At 40.1% G+C, this 18,544-nt stretch overlaps 1 protein-coding gene and 1 long non-coding RNA gene across 4 annotated transcripts in view; both read left to right on the top strand.

Annotated features, from left to right (window-relative positions):
* Window positions 1-18,544, top strand: part of hdac4 (histone deacetylase 4) — a 198,459-nt gene that overhangs the window by 83,000 nt on the left and 96,915 nt on the right. Inside the window, exon 1 of one of the 3 annotated variants that reach the window (XM_082174628.1) lies at window positions 7,723-8,004. The exons of the other annotated variants lie outside the window; for them this stretch is intronic. Coding sequence (XP_082030754.1) covers window positions 8,001-8,004 — 4 coding nt within the window. The 5' untranslated portion in view covers window positions 7,723-8,000. Of the gene's footprint in view, window positions 1-7,722; window positions 8,005-18,544 lie in introns of those variants that run through there. 3 annotated transcript variants of the gene reach the window in all.
* On the top strand, window positions 15,894-16,345 carry LOC309502434. Its single transcript, XR_014207275.1, has 2 exons — window positions 15,894-16,185; window positions 16,237-16,345. It is a non-coding gene; the product is annotated as an uncharacterized lncRNA (long non-coding RNA).

The following is an 18,544-nucleotide window of genomic DNA, read 5'->3' as shown; positions in this document are numbered from 1 at the left end:
TCGTTTTTTTAATGGTTTTAGTTAACTGTGATAACTGGTTTGGACATACTTGAATTTATTTTCTACTATCTTAAAGGTCATTTTTGTTCTGTTAGCTTCATTCAATGGAATCGCAATGGAATTGATCAGTGCATCTTCCAAACATTGGTTGGACAGATGATCCAAACTCACGTCAAAGGATGGTAACTTAAAATGTAAACAATATATATATTTTTTTTTTCTTTCTACTTAATTCTATGCAGTTTCTTAATTTTAATATCTTACCGTTGTCCTAAAATGTTTTAAATAATACTAATAAAGAATAAGTGTGTGTGTCTGTCCAGACTTTGGTCTGGTAGTGTACATGGAGAGATACCTTTTCTCTTAGGCTTGTGATTTGTAAGATGATGTTTGCTGGCTTGATTTTGCTCATATTTTATTTTACCCTATCAGCCATTCATTCTAGGTCTGCTCTGAATGAGCTTAAGTAAATGTCTCTGGCTTCAAGTCATTGCATCAATGTTTCTTTTCAAGTTTGAAGGGAGCACTATTAACGTTGGTGTATAAAACAGATGGAGACTGTGGCCTCACGTGTTTTATTCTAATGAAACGCTGTTATATCTATCTCAGTGCTCTGTGAGTTTGCAGCTGGACAGTTTCACACACACACACACACACACACACACACACACACACACACACACACACACACACACACACACACACACACACACACACACACACACACACACACACACCAAGGCAGGATTATAAATAGCGTAAATCAATAATAAATGACACAGTATTTCACATATTTGGAGTTGGGCTTCAGTGCCCTAAGGGGGAAGGATGAAAATATCATTCTTGCAGTCTCTCTCTCTCTCCCCCTCTCTCTCTCCCCCCCTCTCTCTCTCTCTGTATTTCAGGTCTGTCGATCCCCCCTGAGTACAGCGAGGCTTCTTGTTTATACTGTAGCATCCATCTTTTATTTATTTCCCTCATCTGTTTGGTTGGCTGCAGATTTCTCCATTCAGAGCTGATCATTAGAGGAGCTGCATTATTTACCATTCTGGCCCGCATCGCTGAAAGGAGGCGAGAAATGGGGAGAGAAAGGGTGTCCTATATCCATAAGCCCATTTTAGCACATTATAGTGGCACAGAGGAGTAAGTGACAGTGACTCCAATAGAGATCGACAGATGTTGTTTTGTTATGACTGATAAGGATTGTTTTAATGTTTGAGTGCTCAATAACCCATATGTATACATACTTCTACACTTTTGTTGAAATCTTATGGGCTAAGGTCAGCCTGGAACAGCTGGCCAATTGTCGCGAAGTATGCAAATACTGACAGGCTCGCGGGCAGTATAAAATGCATGGGCGCGACAATTGTGTCAGAATCTCTTTCTTCACGCTGTCATCGTTGAAGTTGCACCTGAGGACTTGTTACCTTTTCTTCCTCGCATCCGATGGCTAACCTTTTCAGTATTTGTGCGGGCCCCGTCGACCTGCCCCACACCTACGAGTACTGCGCCGCCTGCCTGGGCCTGGCCCTGGCCCACGCCAAGACGGCCTTCTTGGACTCCATGTGTGTGCACTGCGCCGTCCACGAGCACGTGGTAAAGTCGTGGTCTTCACCACAATCGTCACGCGTCCAAAGGGACGAGGCGGAAGCCCATGGCTCTGTGCGCATGCCCCCTGTCAAGGAGACCATTGCCGTGCATTTGTGCCCGTCTGTTCATCTCTGGGCGCGGATCTCAGCTTGCAGTCCAAGCCGTGCAAGTTCACGGCTCATCTGGCTGAAAAAATAAAGTCTCCAATCACTCCCTCCGGCCTCCTTGGTGACGCCGTGGAGTCAGTTACAGAGCATTTCTCTGAGGCGCAGAAGCGCGAATAGTCACGAATATTGCCCTGTCGCTCTCGTCAAGGTCTCTCTCTTCGTCGGCACCCGCTTAAGATTGGCTGAGCACCCCTCTGCGGCTCTCCGCCCTGAGCCGGATGTTCGCCGTAGGCAGTGGGCGGGACCGGGAATGTAGCGTCACTGACCACGGAAAGCACCGTCCCCGGCTGCCAAGCCTTCGTCCTACTGACCATCCAAAAGGAGGAGAGTTTGTTGGAGGCCCTGCCCCCAAGCGCCGTGTTCTGCATCATGTCCCCATGTTCTTGTAGGCGACATTTGCAATGTTTGTGTGCTGTTTGTGTGAGCTCCACAATAAGAGCACATATCCCTTCACACAAAGGGCAGTTTCCTCCTCATACACTCAACACTGTGTCACTCGCCCTGCCCCGAGCAGAGCAGAGTCGCAGTCCGGGCATATAGTGGCCTCCCGATGAAACGCGAGAGTGCCAGTTTTCCCCCACCGTGCACGACATCGTACGTACCCGATCAGCAGCCAGCCTGGCTGGGGCAGGGCTCCAGTCTACAAACTGGCAACAGCGGCCATAGAACTAATACGGCCACAGTGTCATTTTCTAGATGCGTGGACAGTTATTCCAGGCGTTTCACCTTGGCTACTGGGGATAATTCAACACAGGTATTCTCTTCAGCCCAGACGCAGACCACCCCAAGTCAGTGCACTGACTTTACCTCAAAACGGCCCGTTCTGAAAATGGCAGTGCATAGCCGATATTTCATAGTGCCCAAGAGGGATGGAGGACTCCGTCTGATACTGGACCCGAGAACCATCACCCGAGCACTTCACTAGTGCTCATTCAGGAGGAAAGACCCCCCTCAACGTGAGCTCACTCGTCGAGGTCTATCGTCTCTTCATGGGCCATGTAGGCGCGTCTTTAGGTTTGTATGTTTTGCAACCGGCTGATCTTCACAGAACAGTGCTTTCGGTGAGTGATTACCCTCGATTATCTCCTAGTCTTGAGTCTTGACTACGAGTTTGCACAGTCGTTGCCGCTTCGGCTGCTGATGCTGTGCTTATGTACATACTGATTTGTGTTTATGCTGTAATGTTGCTCTGTATCCTTCAGTGCAACTGGCTATTCTGATCCAACTGCGTATATTCACAGTTGTCGCCGATACGGCCGCTGACGTATCCATGGCCGGTGTAGCTTGGCCCCGTTTTGCCCGGGCTTAGCTTCACTAGTATCACGGCGGGATTTAAAACAGCTCCCGCAGTGTAGATACACAATGTAGAGTTACCGCTCTCGAAAGGGAACGTCTCCGGTTACTATCGTAACCTCGGTTCCCTGAGAGGCGGGAACGAGACATTGCGTTAGCCGGCGTGTTCGCTGTTCAATCAGCTGTGCAGCGTTCAGTCGTGATTCTGACGCAATTGTCGCACCCATGCATTTTATACTGCCCTCGAGCCTGTCAGTATTTGCATACTTCGTGACAATTGTCCAGCTGTTCCAAGCCCATAAGATTTCAACAAAAGTGGAGAAGGGAGGAGTTCCCGCAGCAGAGCTACGCAATGTCTCGTTCCTCTGCAAGATCTCTAAAGACTGTCAACGCTTCTTTTCAGAATCCCATTACTAGGTTTTGAGGCACTTGAATTATACATTGAAGTTGTTTACGTACAGAATAGGATATTTAAGGCACCTGTGTTTTAAGTGTTTTTTAACTTGTACATTGTAGTGGAAGGCCAGCAAGATTTCCGGCCACCTCCACACATCCTGGTAAACTTTCTCTTCTTCCACTGCCTTTTAAGTGCTTTCTATTTCTGCCCTGTTTATCACAGCAGATCTGTTGTTAAAACTAGTTTTATCCTGGGGCTTTCTGAGGCATCATGGGCTGTAAAACTGTCATGGAAAAGGCCTTCCCACTCACGAGTGCGTGATTCGGGGAGAGGACCTGCTTTGCATGAGCTCTGGCTCTCTTTTTGGCCGAGCTCCATGTGTATGAAGCCCAGGTGCTTTTTTCAATGGGCACTTTTGTTGTTGATCAAAGTACCTCGCTGACATCACTGCTAGAACTCTTGACTCTCACTCGTTCCCAACTGAGGTTTACAGATGGGCTATTTTAGTCCACTGCCGTGTGTTTACGTGCCTGTTATCTCTGGAATCAGTTTGTAGAGAAGATGTGTTGGCGTCATGGCCTTCAACATGTTCTGATCATTCAGGTCAAACTAGATTTTTACATTATGTGAAGAAAAAGTGAGTTCTGATTGTCTTTTGCTAAACTCACCAGGGTGTTGTGGGATGTTCTAGGACGTTGCTTTGCTGTTGCTAAGGTGTTCTGAGTGTTTGTTAGTATGTTGCTATGCAGTTGCTATAGGGTTCTAATTCAGATTGTGATTACTTTTCAACATTCCAAATCTTATTGACCGCAAATGTTTAAACAGTAGTGTACACTAACTTCCAAAGGATTAGGGTCTATTTAACAATTAATAAAAAAATAAATAAAAATAAAAACTTAATAGAAAAATATTAAGCTGTTTTTTTGTTTGTTTTTTTTACATCGATAATAATAATAAGAAATGTTTCTTGAGCACCAAATCAGCATATTTGAATGATTTATGAAGGATCATGTGACACTGAAGACTGGAGTAATGATGCTGAAAATTCAGCTTTACATCACAAGAATAAATTACATTTAAAATATATTCAAATAGAAAACAATTATTTTAAATTGTGATAATATTTCACAGTATTACTGTTTTTACTGTATTTTTGATCCATAAATACAGCCATGGTGAGCATAAAAACCTTAAATATATAATTGAGCAAAAATGCAAAAAATAAGCAGGTAACAACATGCCATTCAGTAAAGTGAGTCAGATTAATTCAGTAACTGTCCTGACTGATTCACAAGCTTTTGATTGACTTAATAGAGCTTATCCATCCATACATCATCATGTTGTGTTGGATGGATGGATAAGCTCTATTAAAATTATTTAATCTGTTTTTGAGAATCTTTTTCTAGAGAATATTTGAGAATATGCACTGGTTGGGCTGTATGTTTTTGTTTCACTAAATAGTATCAGTTCAAGAAATAATTATTTCTGGAATCAAACTTCACTGATTGGTGTCTATCTTTTTGTTTAACTAAAGAATCAGTTCATATGAATATATATATATATATATATATATATATATATATATATATATATATATATATATATATATATATATATATAATTATTTGTATGAACGGATTCATTTTAGTTAAAAAATCTAATGAGACTGGTTGGGCTGTATGTTTTGTTTAAATAAAAAGAATCAGTTCATAAGATTTTTTTTTATTTTTTTATCTGAAGCCCAAAGTATACTTCAGCCGTCCGCTTTCCGCAACGGTCACACTGTCCATGTGATGTAATTTTCGTCATCAGGAGGGTCCTCGGACATCCAATTTTTGTGTTTTAGCACAGATGGTGCACATACAACAGTGTTGTGTGCACGCGCCGAACGCATCTTTCCATGCTCACTGCTAAAAGAGTTTACTTTGAAAGGGTCTTTGAGAAGGAGTGGAAGGTGGAAAATTTAGTACCCAGGACTTAACGGCACAGGTTGGACTGTTTCTATTTCAAAGAAACAGCTCCCAGAACTTATTTTTAATATATATAATATATATTTTTCAAATTGCCTAACTCCAGAAGTAATAATCAACCGTGTGATTTTTATTTATTTTTCTTCAGCAAAAATAACTATTTAGTGACGCATTCATACAATTATTCCTAGCGTTATGAAATATGACTTAAGCTATACTGCCAATCCCTAATTTATACTACACTGTTCCTTGTTCTAAAGTGCTCTGACTAATCCGAAGAAGAGGGAATGTTGATTACATTTGATCTCTTGTGATGTGGAAGATAATTATCTGATTGCGTGTTTGTTTATGTGAGAGTTGAGATTGTGTTCTCTCTTTATTTTTGGGCTGAGCTGAGTTTTAATGCTCCAGGCTCTTTGTAAAGGATCCAACAGCACTTCGTTTTGGGTGTTGGCCGTGTGGTATTGTTTGCTTGGCGTCTCTGTATGAAAGGGATCTGTAGGATAAATATTTCAACGCTCTCTTTCTCTCTCTGTCTCTTGGTCTTTCTGTGCCCATATCTGTACACACTGCGTATTGATTAACATTGAGCCCAAGTAAATGTGCCATTGATTTTCTGCTTTGTTAAGCGCCAGGCTTTACCAACGTGGCCTTGTCAAGGCAGGCTGTCCTGTGAAGATGGACCTCCTCTTCACTTCTCCCGAACCCTTTGGAAAAACACACAATCTTCCGAAAGATACCATGTTCATGGACGGGGCGTGTGTGGCGTCACATGATGGAGTCTGCCGCTCAAAATCCCGACCACGCTCCATCCATCACGGCTCTAATGTTCTCATTTGTGATTTTTTCTCAAGCACCTCGTTCTCCAGCTTTCTTATTACCTTCAATTATTCAAAGACGAAAGAGCTAATCATGCGTGTTGTTTTTTCTTCCCAACAATGGTGACCTAAGTCTTCCAGATTAATTAGGTGACAGACAAACTGGGCTGGGGAATGGGATATTAGTATTTTTAGAGTTATGGGATTTCCCTGAACAGTGTGCTGGAGATGATCAATAGCCGTACACAGGGTTTTAGCTCATGATCGTCAAGATATTCCTGAGTCAATCGATCAATCAATAAAACTCTAGAGGAACTGTAAATGAGCTCTGCATAAAGCCATCAGGGAATGGGAATGTTAAATGTGTAGTAAGATGAGATGTGTTCACATGTTTTTTTTCCCCCTATTCCTAGTCAGCTCAAAAATTTAACTTGACACTTTGTGTTATTTCAAACCTCCGAGATTACTTTAAGATGTTTAGAGATTTTTTTCATTGGTCCTATAGACCTTATTCACAGCAGCGCCATCTTTGATTTTTAAGGGGAATGAAAGCAAGGCTATGAGGGATAGACGTGCATCTCTTCAGTGGGTTGTACTGTTATTTAATGTGTTTTTGGATTGGTCTACTGACAAAACACTGCAAAAATTAAATTTCGAAGAAACTTCAATAGACATAAAACTCCAGACAACATGAGCTTTGAAAAATTATAAGTGATCTAGGAGCTTTACACAGTAAAAATCACACTCGTTTTCTTTTTTAATTTACTCGTAATTTTTTTTTTACTGTCAAGCCAAATGCTTATTGAAGAACTACACTAGAAACGTATTTATTAGGACTGTCAATAGATTTAAAAATATAATCGTGATTAATCGCACAAAAGGGTTATAAAGCTTGGAAGAGCCAGGACATGTTTTTTTCGTCTGTAAGAAAGTCATATACACCTAGGATTGCTTGAGGGTGAGTAAATCATGGAGTAATTTTCATTTTTGGGTGAACTATCCCTTTAAGCTATATTCTAAAAACTCAAACTTATATTTTACTTTTTCAACTTTAGTCAACATTTTCACATATCATACCATTATTTCTGATTATTTCACTTGCTGTACTTTATCCACAGTGCTTTATGGATTGAATGGTTCATATTAAACACTTCTGTATTTTTCCAGATGTTCAAACACCTTTTTCCTTTGAACCAAACGATTGTTGTTATTTACCCAAGAGCTTGCTGGTTTGGTTTCGAGCTCTTAATTGCAGAATCGTTGGGAGAAAATTAATGAGGAAAAATTCTTCCCAAACTAAAGCCACTGAAAAAGTGGGTGGTCACCGTTACGCTCTATGTAAACATCAGAGTAGTGTGCTAATGACAGAGAGAGAGAGAGAGAGAGAGAGAGAGAGAGAGAGAGAGAGAGAGAGAGAGAGAGAGAGAGAGAGTCTTGGAGCTTCTGTGAATCTGCCCCGTGTTCCAGGAAACTACAGCAGTGCACATAAACACTCAGCATGCCTGCAACGGCTCTGTGATGTCACCAGCTGAGAGGAAGGGCGGGCGGGCGAGAGAGAGAGAGAGAGAGAGAGAGAGAGAGGGGAGGGGCAAGGGTGACGGAGTGAGATACAGACACAGCCGGAGGGAAGAGAGTCAGTGAGAGTGAGACGGGGAATGTGAAAGACCGAGAGAGAGCCACACTCAGCGCTGTTAGAGGCATCGAGCGCATCGTAACCCCTCCGGCTCACTGTCTGCCGTCTCCCTGCTCTGGACTTGAGGGGCTGATGGGTATGTGCCATTTCTGTACAGGGTGTTCTGAGTGAGGGAGGTTGAGTGGGCGGACGGGAGTGTGAAGACTATGGCTTTATTGCATGGTGCTGAGATACGCTAACACTCTTGTGTGGGTGTGTGTACACGCGCGCTGCATCCTTGAACGCTCTCTGTTGAGTGGTGAGAGTGATGAGAGCTTTTCAATGCACTTTATTGTCACTGTTTTGTTTTGTGTGTGTGTGTGTGTGTGTGTGAGAGAGAGAGAGAGAGAGAGAGAGAGGTGTTCCGCTTGGCTGTGCTTGTGGCGCAGGGTCTCTGTCCTGGACAATCTGTCTGGTGAGGATGGAAAGTAGGGCTGGGCAGCGTGATGTTGGACGTGTCAGCCGGTAGAGATACCGCTGTACCGTTTATACCGTGGTAGATGCGTCTACTCAGTGGGCAGGACTGCGTTACGTTGTTTACACCTGTGAGCGGTACAGAAACATGGATTAATGCAAATGCAAAGCAGGACGTGTCCCGAACGAGTCAAGACAAGGAACTAGTTATTACGAGGTTTTTGGCACTGAAAAGTGCAGTTTTGTTGTTTACGGTTGCCAAGTAACATCGCAACTTGCCGCATTCATATAGAATTCAACTCATGAGGTCACATGTGCACGTTTATTGGTTATTTTACAATGGCTTAAAAAAAAATGGTTCATCCAATCAGAATCAAGAGCCAAAACTAGCTGTGTATGATTTCTGTTATTAATTGAATATAACAGTTGATGAATTTTTTTTTGGTCGTGATTGTTCTTATCTTATTCTCATAAGTATTTAATTTGGAAGTATTTAACGTTAATTCACTGGATTATCCAATAGGCAAAACCACATGCTTATTTAACATATAACATAACTGTTGAATTTACAACGACCTGTCTGGTTATTGTTAACTAATGCTAAAACTATTAAAAATAATTCATCGATATTTGAAAAATAATGCTGAAATGAAATTTTTTTTATTAAAAAATAAGTATTTGATGGAAAACTTAAACTTGGTATGTAAGGGAAATAAATAAAGTTGAAGTACTAAAATTACTAAAACTTAAAAATGCTATAAAGCTATATAGAAAGTACTAATAAAAATGGCAAAAGCACAAAACAAATTTACTAAAACTTTACCAAAATAAATGTATGCACCTCTTGATGGAAATAAATGTTGTGATGGTATTCCATCAAGATATGCATACTTTTTTTGGTCAAGATCTTGTATTGACAATGCAAGAGTCCAGCTCTCTGTAAAGTCTCCTCCAGCACATCCCAAAGACATTCAATCAATTTAAGATCTGGACTCAGAGGAGCAAAACCATATGTAAAAATGATTCTTCATGCTCCTCCCAACCATTCTTTCACAATTTGAGCCTGATGAATCTTGACATTGTCATCCTGGAATATGGCCATGATGTGTTTTCCTACATGGTTGTTTATGAAATGAAAACTCTCTCCATCATTAGGGTTAGAAGAACTGTTGCCAAACATATAACATGATAGAAACACAGTAATCACTGCAATAATGAACCAATCATAGACTTTAAAATATTTTCCTATTTAAATCCAAACAGTGACTTATATAAAGTGTGTGTATATATATATATATATATTAGGGGTGTGCAAAGCAGCCGGTATTTGTATCTGTATTTGTATTTGTTGAGAGAGGAAAAGTATTTGTATTTGTATTTGTATTCGAGTAAATTTCAAAATAGGTGTAAAAATCCATTTTTTTTTGCGTTACACTTCTAATTTACGTTATAGTGTAAGTATTCTTTAATTATATATCAATTATAATAATTATGGATATGCAATATTGGTTGATGTTTTTCCATAAATCCAGCAATGAACATGTAACAAGGAACGTCATTGAAAAGAAAATAACATAACAGCCATTACCTACGTTAATGTTACTCTGTCAACAGCATATTGTCTAAATTACCAAGCTAACAGAGCTACTAGTGTTGTCACGGTGCCAAAATTTCAGTATTCGGTACCAATACCTGTGAACATCCACGGTTCTCGGTAACAATTTCGGTAAAGCTTAATTTAGATTAAATTTACATATATTAAAGTTTATATCACGGTTACAAAGATGGAAACTGTAGTATTAAAAACACTACATTAATATTACATTTGTTAGATAACAATAGATAAAATGACCTAACAATAAACAATAGTTAGGCTATATACTGTCGCAATTATTCTCCTTGGGGTTCATTTAAAAATACATTTTTAAAATCAAAAGTTAACATTATTTATGTTAACATTATTTAATGCACAATGAATGAAGTGAACAAACATGACCAATCAAGTGTTTGTATTAAATAACATTCACAAACATTAATGTTGTAAAAATATATTGTTCACTCAATGTGTTGATGTTAGATGCGCATTAAGTAATGTTAATGAATGGTATCTTATTGTAGTGTTACCAAACAGGAGATAAAACATGTTTTATTTGACTTGACTGTACTTATATTTAATCCAAAACTGCATTCATATTTAATTTTAAAAGAGCTTTTTAAACCTGCTAAGAGTTATCCAGCCAAGAATAAGCCTAGAACTGCTTTTCTGACGGACTGATATTAATGACAAAATGACGGCTTTTTTATTTCATTTCTCATCTCCATAAATATATCTAAAGCTAATGCAAGGGCTAGAAATCAATTAATTCTTTGCTGATACTTCGTAATCATGAAGAGCGCAGTTCGCACGCTTTCTCCTTTCCACAAGCGCTTGCCCTCCCGTGGCGTCTGTCGTTGCTATGCAGCGCGCTTGCCGCGCGCCTACATTTGAAATCTGCACGCGCAAAAAACGCGCTATGTGAACTACCCCTTATGACAACGTGACATTAGCCTAATCCAAAATATTTCAGCCACCACATCAGCAGCACCGCCGGTCGCCATGTCTCATGAGGAAACGTAGCTTTTTGATATAAAGTTTTTCTTGTTCCCGAATACAAATATTTTTAAAAGTATTTGTTCGAAATAAGTATTCGTAAAAAACACATTATTTGTGCTTTCCGAATACCGTATTCGGGTTCGGCTCCACCCCTAATATATATATATATATAAGTACAGTGTGTATATTTAAGATAGGGATTTTTAGATGATTTGAAGATGATTTTGGTGTCTCAGTATCTTTGTCATTGAAGAGGGGTTGTCATGAATGTGTTGGCCAGTGTGTACACACACACACACACACACACACACACACACACACACACACACACACACACACACACACACACACACACACACACACACTCTCTCTCTCTCTCTCTCTCTCTCTCTCTCTCTCTCTCTCTCTCTCTCTCTCTCTCTCTCTCTCTCTCTCTCTCGCTCTCGCTCTCGCTCTCTCTTAGTCATCCAGGAGCCTGCAGTGTCCTACCTCAGTGCCATTCACATTTGAATGGGCATTGCTCACCCCTCCTCTCCCTATTAAAAGCACATGTGACAATCGTCCGGTGGCTTCACAGAGCAGCCCAGCATGCAGCACTGTTTTCATTCACCTTCAGTATGTCCGTCTCTTTATATTTAGAGTTTTCTCAAGTTTTAATGAGGGAAAGCTTTCATTCAAACCATCTGCTGAGAGGTCTACCGATCCATTAGTCTCATAGACAGACTTCTGATTATCGCCTTAAGGTATAACATCGGTTTGCTGTTTATTCAACCCAAGAACTGCGCACTTAGACATGAAGATGCTGTCTAATCAACATGAAATCAACCAATAACAGTTTGTTTTGTTTTATGTCATTTAGTGGCAGGCTTATTTGTATTTCTTTTTATCTGATTCGTTTTTGATTCAACAGTTTATTTGTGTCATGACTCAAAAATTCATTTTTTTATTTTTTATATTTTTTTGTATTCAAATATTTTTATACAAGATTTTCACTATTTTACTTCTGGCCTTAAACATTGTGAATCTACTGTAATCGGCTAAAGTGTTTGTTAGGTTGAAATGATAATGAAGAAGAAGAAAAAATCAATTTCATAATGAATACAGTAATATCAAGAAAATGAATATCAACTAAGTAATGAACGATATTAAGATATGTAATTTTACCTATATCGTCCTGACCTGAGCAGGACATTCATAATATCAATATCATAGATTTGAAGCACAAATTAATCCTAATCCGGTCATGCTGAGTCAAACTGCTACTCTGCTAGGGGACCTGAGGATATAAATAGCTCCAGCTGCTGGTGTCTCCCTCCATTGGAGGGAAATGCCTGGAGCATCTGGTTAGAGGTGGAGTCTGGATGAGGGCGAGAGGCCTTGTCTCACACACAGAGAGAGAGAGAGAGAGAGAGAGAGAGAGAGAGAGAAAGAGAGCGCGCTGATACAAACTTGTGTCTGTATTTCTTATGAAGGGCTCTTTATTTCCTGATATAACTGTTCATAATCAGAACTTTAGTTATCAGAAGTTTTGATCGTTTTCTTTAATCTTTTGATGATATTCAATGCATTTTGATATAATTACTCTTAAAGGGATACTCCACCGAAAAATGAAAATTCTGTCATCATATACTCACTCTCATGTTGTTTCAAAACTGTATGAATTTCTTTCTTCTGCTGAACAGAAAGGAAGATATTTAGAAGAATGTCAGTAACCAGACAGTTTTAGATACCATTGACTTCCATAGTATATTTTTTTCCTACTATGGAAGTCAATGGTATCTAAAACTGTCTGGTTACTGACATTCTTCTAAATATCTTCCTTTCTGTTCAGCAGAAGAAAGAAATTCATACAGTTTTGTAACAACATGAGGGTGAGTATATGATGACAGAATTTTCATTTTTCGGTGGAGTATCCCTTTAAATGACATAAAAGGTGTTTTTTTTTAATCATCAGAACAACCTTTTTGACCAAATAGCCAAATGCAAAAGGCTTCAAAAATGATTTATGTACACCAATACAATAATACTTACTGTATTTAAAATGGATAAATATATAATTTATATTAAATATAAGTTACAAAAAATATATTGGTGCACTGTTTTGAATCGATTTATTATAACAAATTGTAATGTAAGTTGCAATGTAATGTCAGCTTCAACGTACAAACTGTTTTTGTTGAGGTTTGCATCAGATATGTTATTAAAACATCTGCTGTGATGAAAGGATTGCAAAAAATCGTGAGTACATTTTGAATAATATATTGTGATATCACCCAGCCCTAGTATGAAAATAGTTCCTGATTTAATTATAGTTTAATTCTAAGCAAATCACGTTTAACTGTTTCTCCGACAGCGTTTTTTTTTTTTTTGCCAGCCAGTGTTTAAAAAAAAAAAAAAAACATTTTCACAAACATTTCATGGCCCCTAGAATATTTTGTTGTATGAATATCTGAACACGCAATATATCAAAAGAAAGAACAGAGCCTCTGGTTTTAAAGGGAAAAAATATTCTAGCTTCATGCTTTATTTTTTATCACCACTTGAATGTGGGTGAGTTTCATTAAAAAAATGAACTTTTTTTAACAAAAACTGTGCATAAGCAATGCTTTTATCGCTTGTTTCTGCTCCTTTTTGCCTTTGTTTTGATATGGAGATTCTCTACTCTTTCAAGATGCCTAATAGCACCCCCTACCGTATAACAGTGAAAACACGGACAGCCAGAAAATTCCATCAATGCCGGGTAAGCATTGTCTCATTAATAACGGAAGATTCCGTCAATGGCGTGGAAAGAGTTAAACTGCTTTATGATCAAAATAAACAAGTCAGTGCATCATTAATACTAGAACCCAATTGTTTTTCTGTCAAACGTTCCAGGACTTGCTGTTGACCCTGTGACCTCACCATAATGAGGGTGACTGATGGGTCAGGACTCATTTGGGTGATATAGTATAATGGCACTTTAGCAAGTTTGGGCTGAGAAAATGGACACGGTGGTTCATTAACTGGTACTGTATAATTGGCGATGGCAGCTATATATTATCCTCTGTTTACTGTAAACATGTCATTTCTGATCAGCATTTTGAGCACCCGCTCTCAGAAATAAGCACGCTACGAAGGATTGCGTGTCTATATCCACTTTCTTTCTGTTTGTTTTGGCTCGCTGATGGCTGGATTGGTGATGCCATCATTGCGGCGAGATTTCGGCGGACACTCCTCAATGATAGCGACCGGTTCTTAATGCATATCTCTTTATGCTGTGATTACAGTGCACTCCCGGCATGAGAGGCTGTAATTGTGCATTCATCGCAAGCCTCTGAGTAAAGCGTGGGTGCCAGTGACCAGTGATTTTCGCTGTACTTGAATTAATGGAATAAATTTCAAGGCTTCCAGTGAAGTGCAATTTTACTGCCTCATCTGTCCAGGTGGACAAGTTAGCAGGGCATTTAGATAGCACTCAGGGCTTGGGTTCAGAAACATTTAGGGTTTATTCTTTTGTTGTCATCTTCCAGTAGTTGACTGGATGAGGAGATAATTGTCCTGTAGATGATAGCATGAGCCGGGGGAAGATAAGAGCATCGATTGATTTCGGTAGTGCTGTAGACTGTTGTAGTCTTATGAAGAATAAACATGTTGCAGTGAAGCTTAATGGGAGCTGTATCCTGTTGGTTGAATTATGATTTTATACACGCACACACTTGCGATTCACTTTCTCTCCGCTGTTCGAGGCCAGATGCGTGGTTGGTGCCAAGTGCGGACGTCTATATGGAAGAGCTGAGTGTGTAGGCCTTTTACTTAAGCGGCTGTTTAGACTAAAAGAGACTTTTGAAGAACACTCCTCTAGCTGCCCAGCGTTTGGCTTTTAGCCTGCGTAGCCAAGCGAATGTTCAGGGGCCGCTGCGTTCAGGAGTCGTTAGAGCCACCCGGCTGGTAAACACACGCGCCGATACCACGGCAACCCCACTGATGTCATCATGACCTCATAAGCGACTTCATGTCTCGCTTATTTAAAGACTGGAGGGTGGAGGAGTGGGGATGGAAAACTGAAAGACCCCATCACTCTCCCTCTCATCCCTCTTTCTCGATGTGAATCTCACAAAACATGTTCATGTCAAATAAATGTCCCAAATGACCAAATGAAATGAAAATGTCCCAAAGATCAAATTAAATAAATGAATTATATTTTGTATAAATTGGGCTTTGGTAAGGTTGGTCGATTAGTCATCCAACAGCTGACAAGTCAATTAATGAGTTTATTTAAAAAAATATATATATTTTAGCTTTGGTGCTTTAAAGGAACCGTATGTAAGATTGTGGCCAAAACTGGTACTGCAATCACTTTCAAATTGCTGTAGAGCGGTGTATCCCCTCCCCCTCCCCCCTGACTCGAGGTTGCCAGATAGGCTGGCATTTTTTATCCGACACGTTTGTAGCTGCAGCTGTGGTAACTAGAGCAGAGCTGGCAACCCGGATGCCGAAACATTACTGACTTCGTGATTGGTAGATAGGTGGAGGGTGGAGCATCAGGCCAAAACACAACATGACAACATCAACATCAGTTGAGGGCTGCAACTTCACTTTTAAATGAAAATATCCTGGCCGGACTACTGTTGTCAGTGATATAAGTATTTGAAATGAACATGATTTCTTAATGTCTAGTGACATATCAGGGCCATTTTATGATTAATTGAAATGCATTTCTTACATACGGTTCCTTTTAAAAGGCATACATAGCTCTTTTCCACCAGAACAGTTTGGGTTCTCTGAGTCAGAGCCTGTTTTCGGCCACGCGAACTGGAGCCGGTGAAGTAACGCTACTACGTGTTGTTTACCTGACTATAAACAGTCTGAAATAAAACTGTGCGCGTCCCGGTGTTTGTGCAGGCAGTGTGGCTCTTCTGTTTTGCTGTTCACAGTACCGGGAGTGATTTTAGCATAATGGCAGCTCGCATAAACTACCGATATAATCATCTGTACTTTTTGGAGATATGTTGAAACTGTAACCGTTGAATCACTCGCTCTCTCGCACGCACAGTTTTACATATTTAGATATAAAGAGCAATGTAGTGTGACGTTATTACGTTACTCAATGAGACTGCAAAGACAGCGACAGCATTTCTCCAGCTCCGTTCAAGACCAGAACGTTTTTTAGGGCTGGAGTCGAACCAGTCTTTCTGGCCCCGAACACCCTTTTCTGCAGTGGAAATGCGTGTAACGGTTCGAGAATGGACAAAGGCAGAGAACCTGCACCGGAACCATGTTGGTGGAAAAGTGGTATCAGAGATGTAGCGTGCTAACAGTAACTGTTGATCTGTAAGCATTTAGAGTGGTGCAGTGAGGACGTATTTTTATAGGCCAACCCGGAAGTTAGCATCACGCTGGTTCCCTCGACAAAAGCCTAATTGGATTTTCCATAGGCTTTTGAATTATCACCCCCCAAAAAAAAGCTCTGTGGTCAACAAAACTTTATGATACACTAAGCGCACTAGTGCGTAGATGAGTTTATCTGTTCAGCGTGATGAGGTTTAATGTCCCTGGCACCGTCTTTTTAGTACCATTTAGCAACTTGTTAGCAACCGCTTTTTCAAGACGCGTAACAGCTTTAAAAAAATCATTAGTGGGGTATTACTGGTGTGTTTAATGTCGTATAACAAAACATGAAAATTGGATTGACTTCGGGGCGATGGAACCGGAAGTGCTAAAATGCTAACTCATGGGGTTTTATAGGTTTTGGCCTATAGAAATATGTCATCCCTGCTGCATGCTGGAGTCAGGTTAACAGCTCAAAGCATGTGAAATTGGCGTTACATGTCATGCACTGTATGAATGGACATTCACTCACATGATTTCATTGATCAGCTTTGGTGCAACAGTAACCTGCCAACACACAGACATATTGATGAGCACTCCTGTGCTGTTCCTGCGAAGGCCCAGGGGAACTGAAAAACAAGTGACTCATGCCATTTGTAGTCAATGTTTATGGACAAGACAGCTTAGCATGGGCTATTTATAGTGGCTTCTGTTTGGAATGACTAAATTTTTCATTATAATTCTCTGTCTTTTTCTCTTTTCTCTCAATGACTGTGTTTACATGCACATGGAAATTCTGATTTAATCTCGAAATTTGTTCATTTTCCAATTATGTATGTCTTATAAACCAGGTTGCCATAGTTCAATTAAGATATTTCAGTTTCTAGAATTCATTTGGAATTCTGTCACGTAAGCAGCTTATTTAGCCTATTTCTGTTCATTTATGTATGTGCATTTTCAAAATATATAAATAAATAGTGTACTGTATTAGCCACCTCTTTTTCTGTCCTCATTCTGAATTTAGTCACTCCAGATTTTACAGCGCGCTCTGGACACTGGTCTATGATCATCAGTGTGGCCTGTCTCTCCATGGTACAGAACAAACGCCCCTCTATTCGCCCGAGCGTGGCCTGCGGTAACTGGGGCTCTTCTGACGTAATCAGCACGCAGTTCTGATGTTTCCCTAACACCTCATTATCCTCGGCATCCCAGTAGAGGGTCAGGGGTTCAGACAGGGACACTGTTCTGGAGGAGGCGGCATTGGGCCAGGGGCCGGAGCCGTACTGGGCTTCTCAGGAAAGGCCAGTGTGTGCTGTTTGGAGGAAAAGAATGGAAAATTATGAGATTTGAGTTACTCAAACGTTGTTGGTATCAAAAGGTTTTGGTTTAGTGTTGGATGTAGTTCTCACAATATGCGTTATTTTGTCCCAAATCAAACTGAATTGAATATAATGTAGGTGTCTTTAATGCAAAGTACTTCTATACTTGTGAGTGTTATTACATAAGTAAATGCATATGTACACAATAAGTATATTAGATATGTGCATTTGCTCTTAAAGTGACAGCAGCCTAATATTCCTTCTGCTGTCTGTGTTTTTAATGTTAATCAAACAAAGGACAAAAAAAATCACACTGCTCTTGACTAAATAACTATATTTATTTATTTATTTATTTTTGCTGAAATTTTAGATTCCAGGTATTCCAGATATATATGATCATTTTTATTTTATAACTTTAATTTTTAACTTTAAAGTATGGCTGTTTTTGGACCTTTTTTAATTTCTGTGTGTGTGTGTGTGTGTGTGTGTGTGTGTGTGTGTGTGTGTGTGTGTGTGTGTGTGTGTGTGTGTGTGTGTGTGTGTGTGTGTGTGTGTGTGTGTGTGAGTGCCTGTCCATAAGTTCTGTCTTGTTTTAGTGAGCATTGTAGATGCGGATGCTAGTGTTTTAGGCAGGACCGTTGGTGTAGTAGAGATGCCTGAACTTACTCTCAGTAGAGTTGCACCTGTACCCATTTCCTGACTTAAATGTGATGGATAGCAGTGCAGAGTGCTCCCTGTCCCAGGATGCATCACTCCTCACAAGGTACATGGTGTAATGGTTGACCGCCGCATTCATGGCCTTGGTGAATCAATCTCCATCAGTTAATGCTGTAGAACGGTGAGAGAGCGTGTAGGTGTGTATCCGTGTGTATGTTCAGCCAGTGCTGTGCGTGTCAGCAAATCCCCTTTTTCAGAACTAGTGCTGCAGGGGTGATTATTTCTCTTTACACTTATATTGCATCATTCTAATTGGGTAGAAATGCATATCCCCTCTGTTTCCAGCG

The sequence above is a fragment of the Leuciscus leuciscus genome, assembly GCF_965113295.1.
Source record: "Leuciscus leuciscus genome assembly, chromosome: 7".
Lineage (NCBI taxonomy): Eukaryota > Metazoa > Chordata > Actinopteri > Cypriniformes > Leuciscidae > Leuciscus > Leuciscus leuciscus.
Note: the sequence above shows the minus strand (reverse complement) of the source record. Positions and strands in the feature narration are given on the sequence as shown.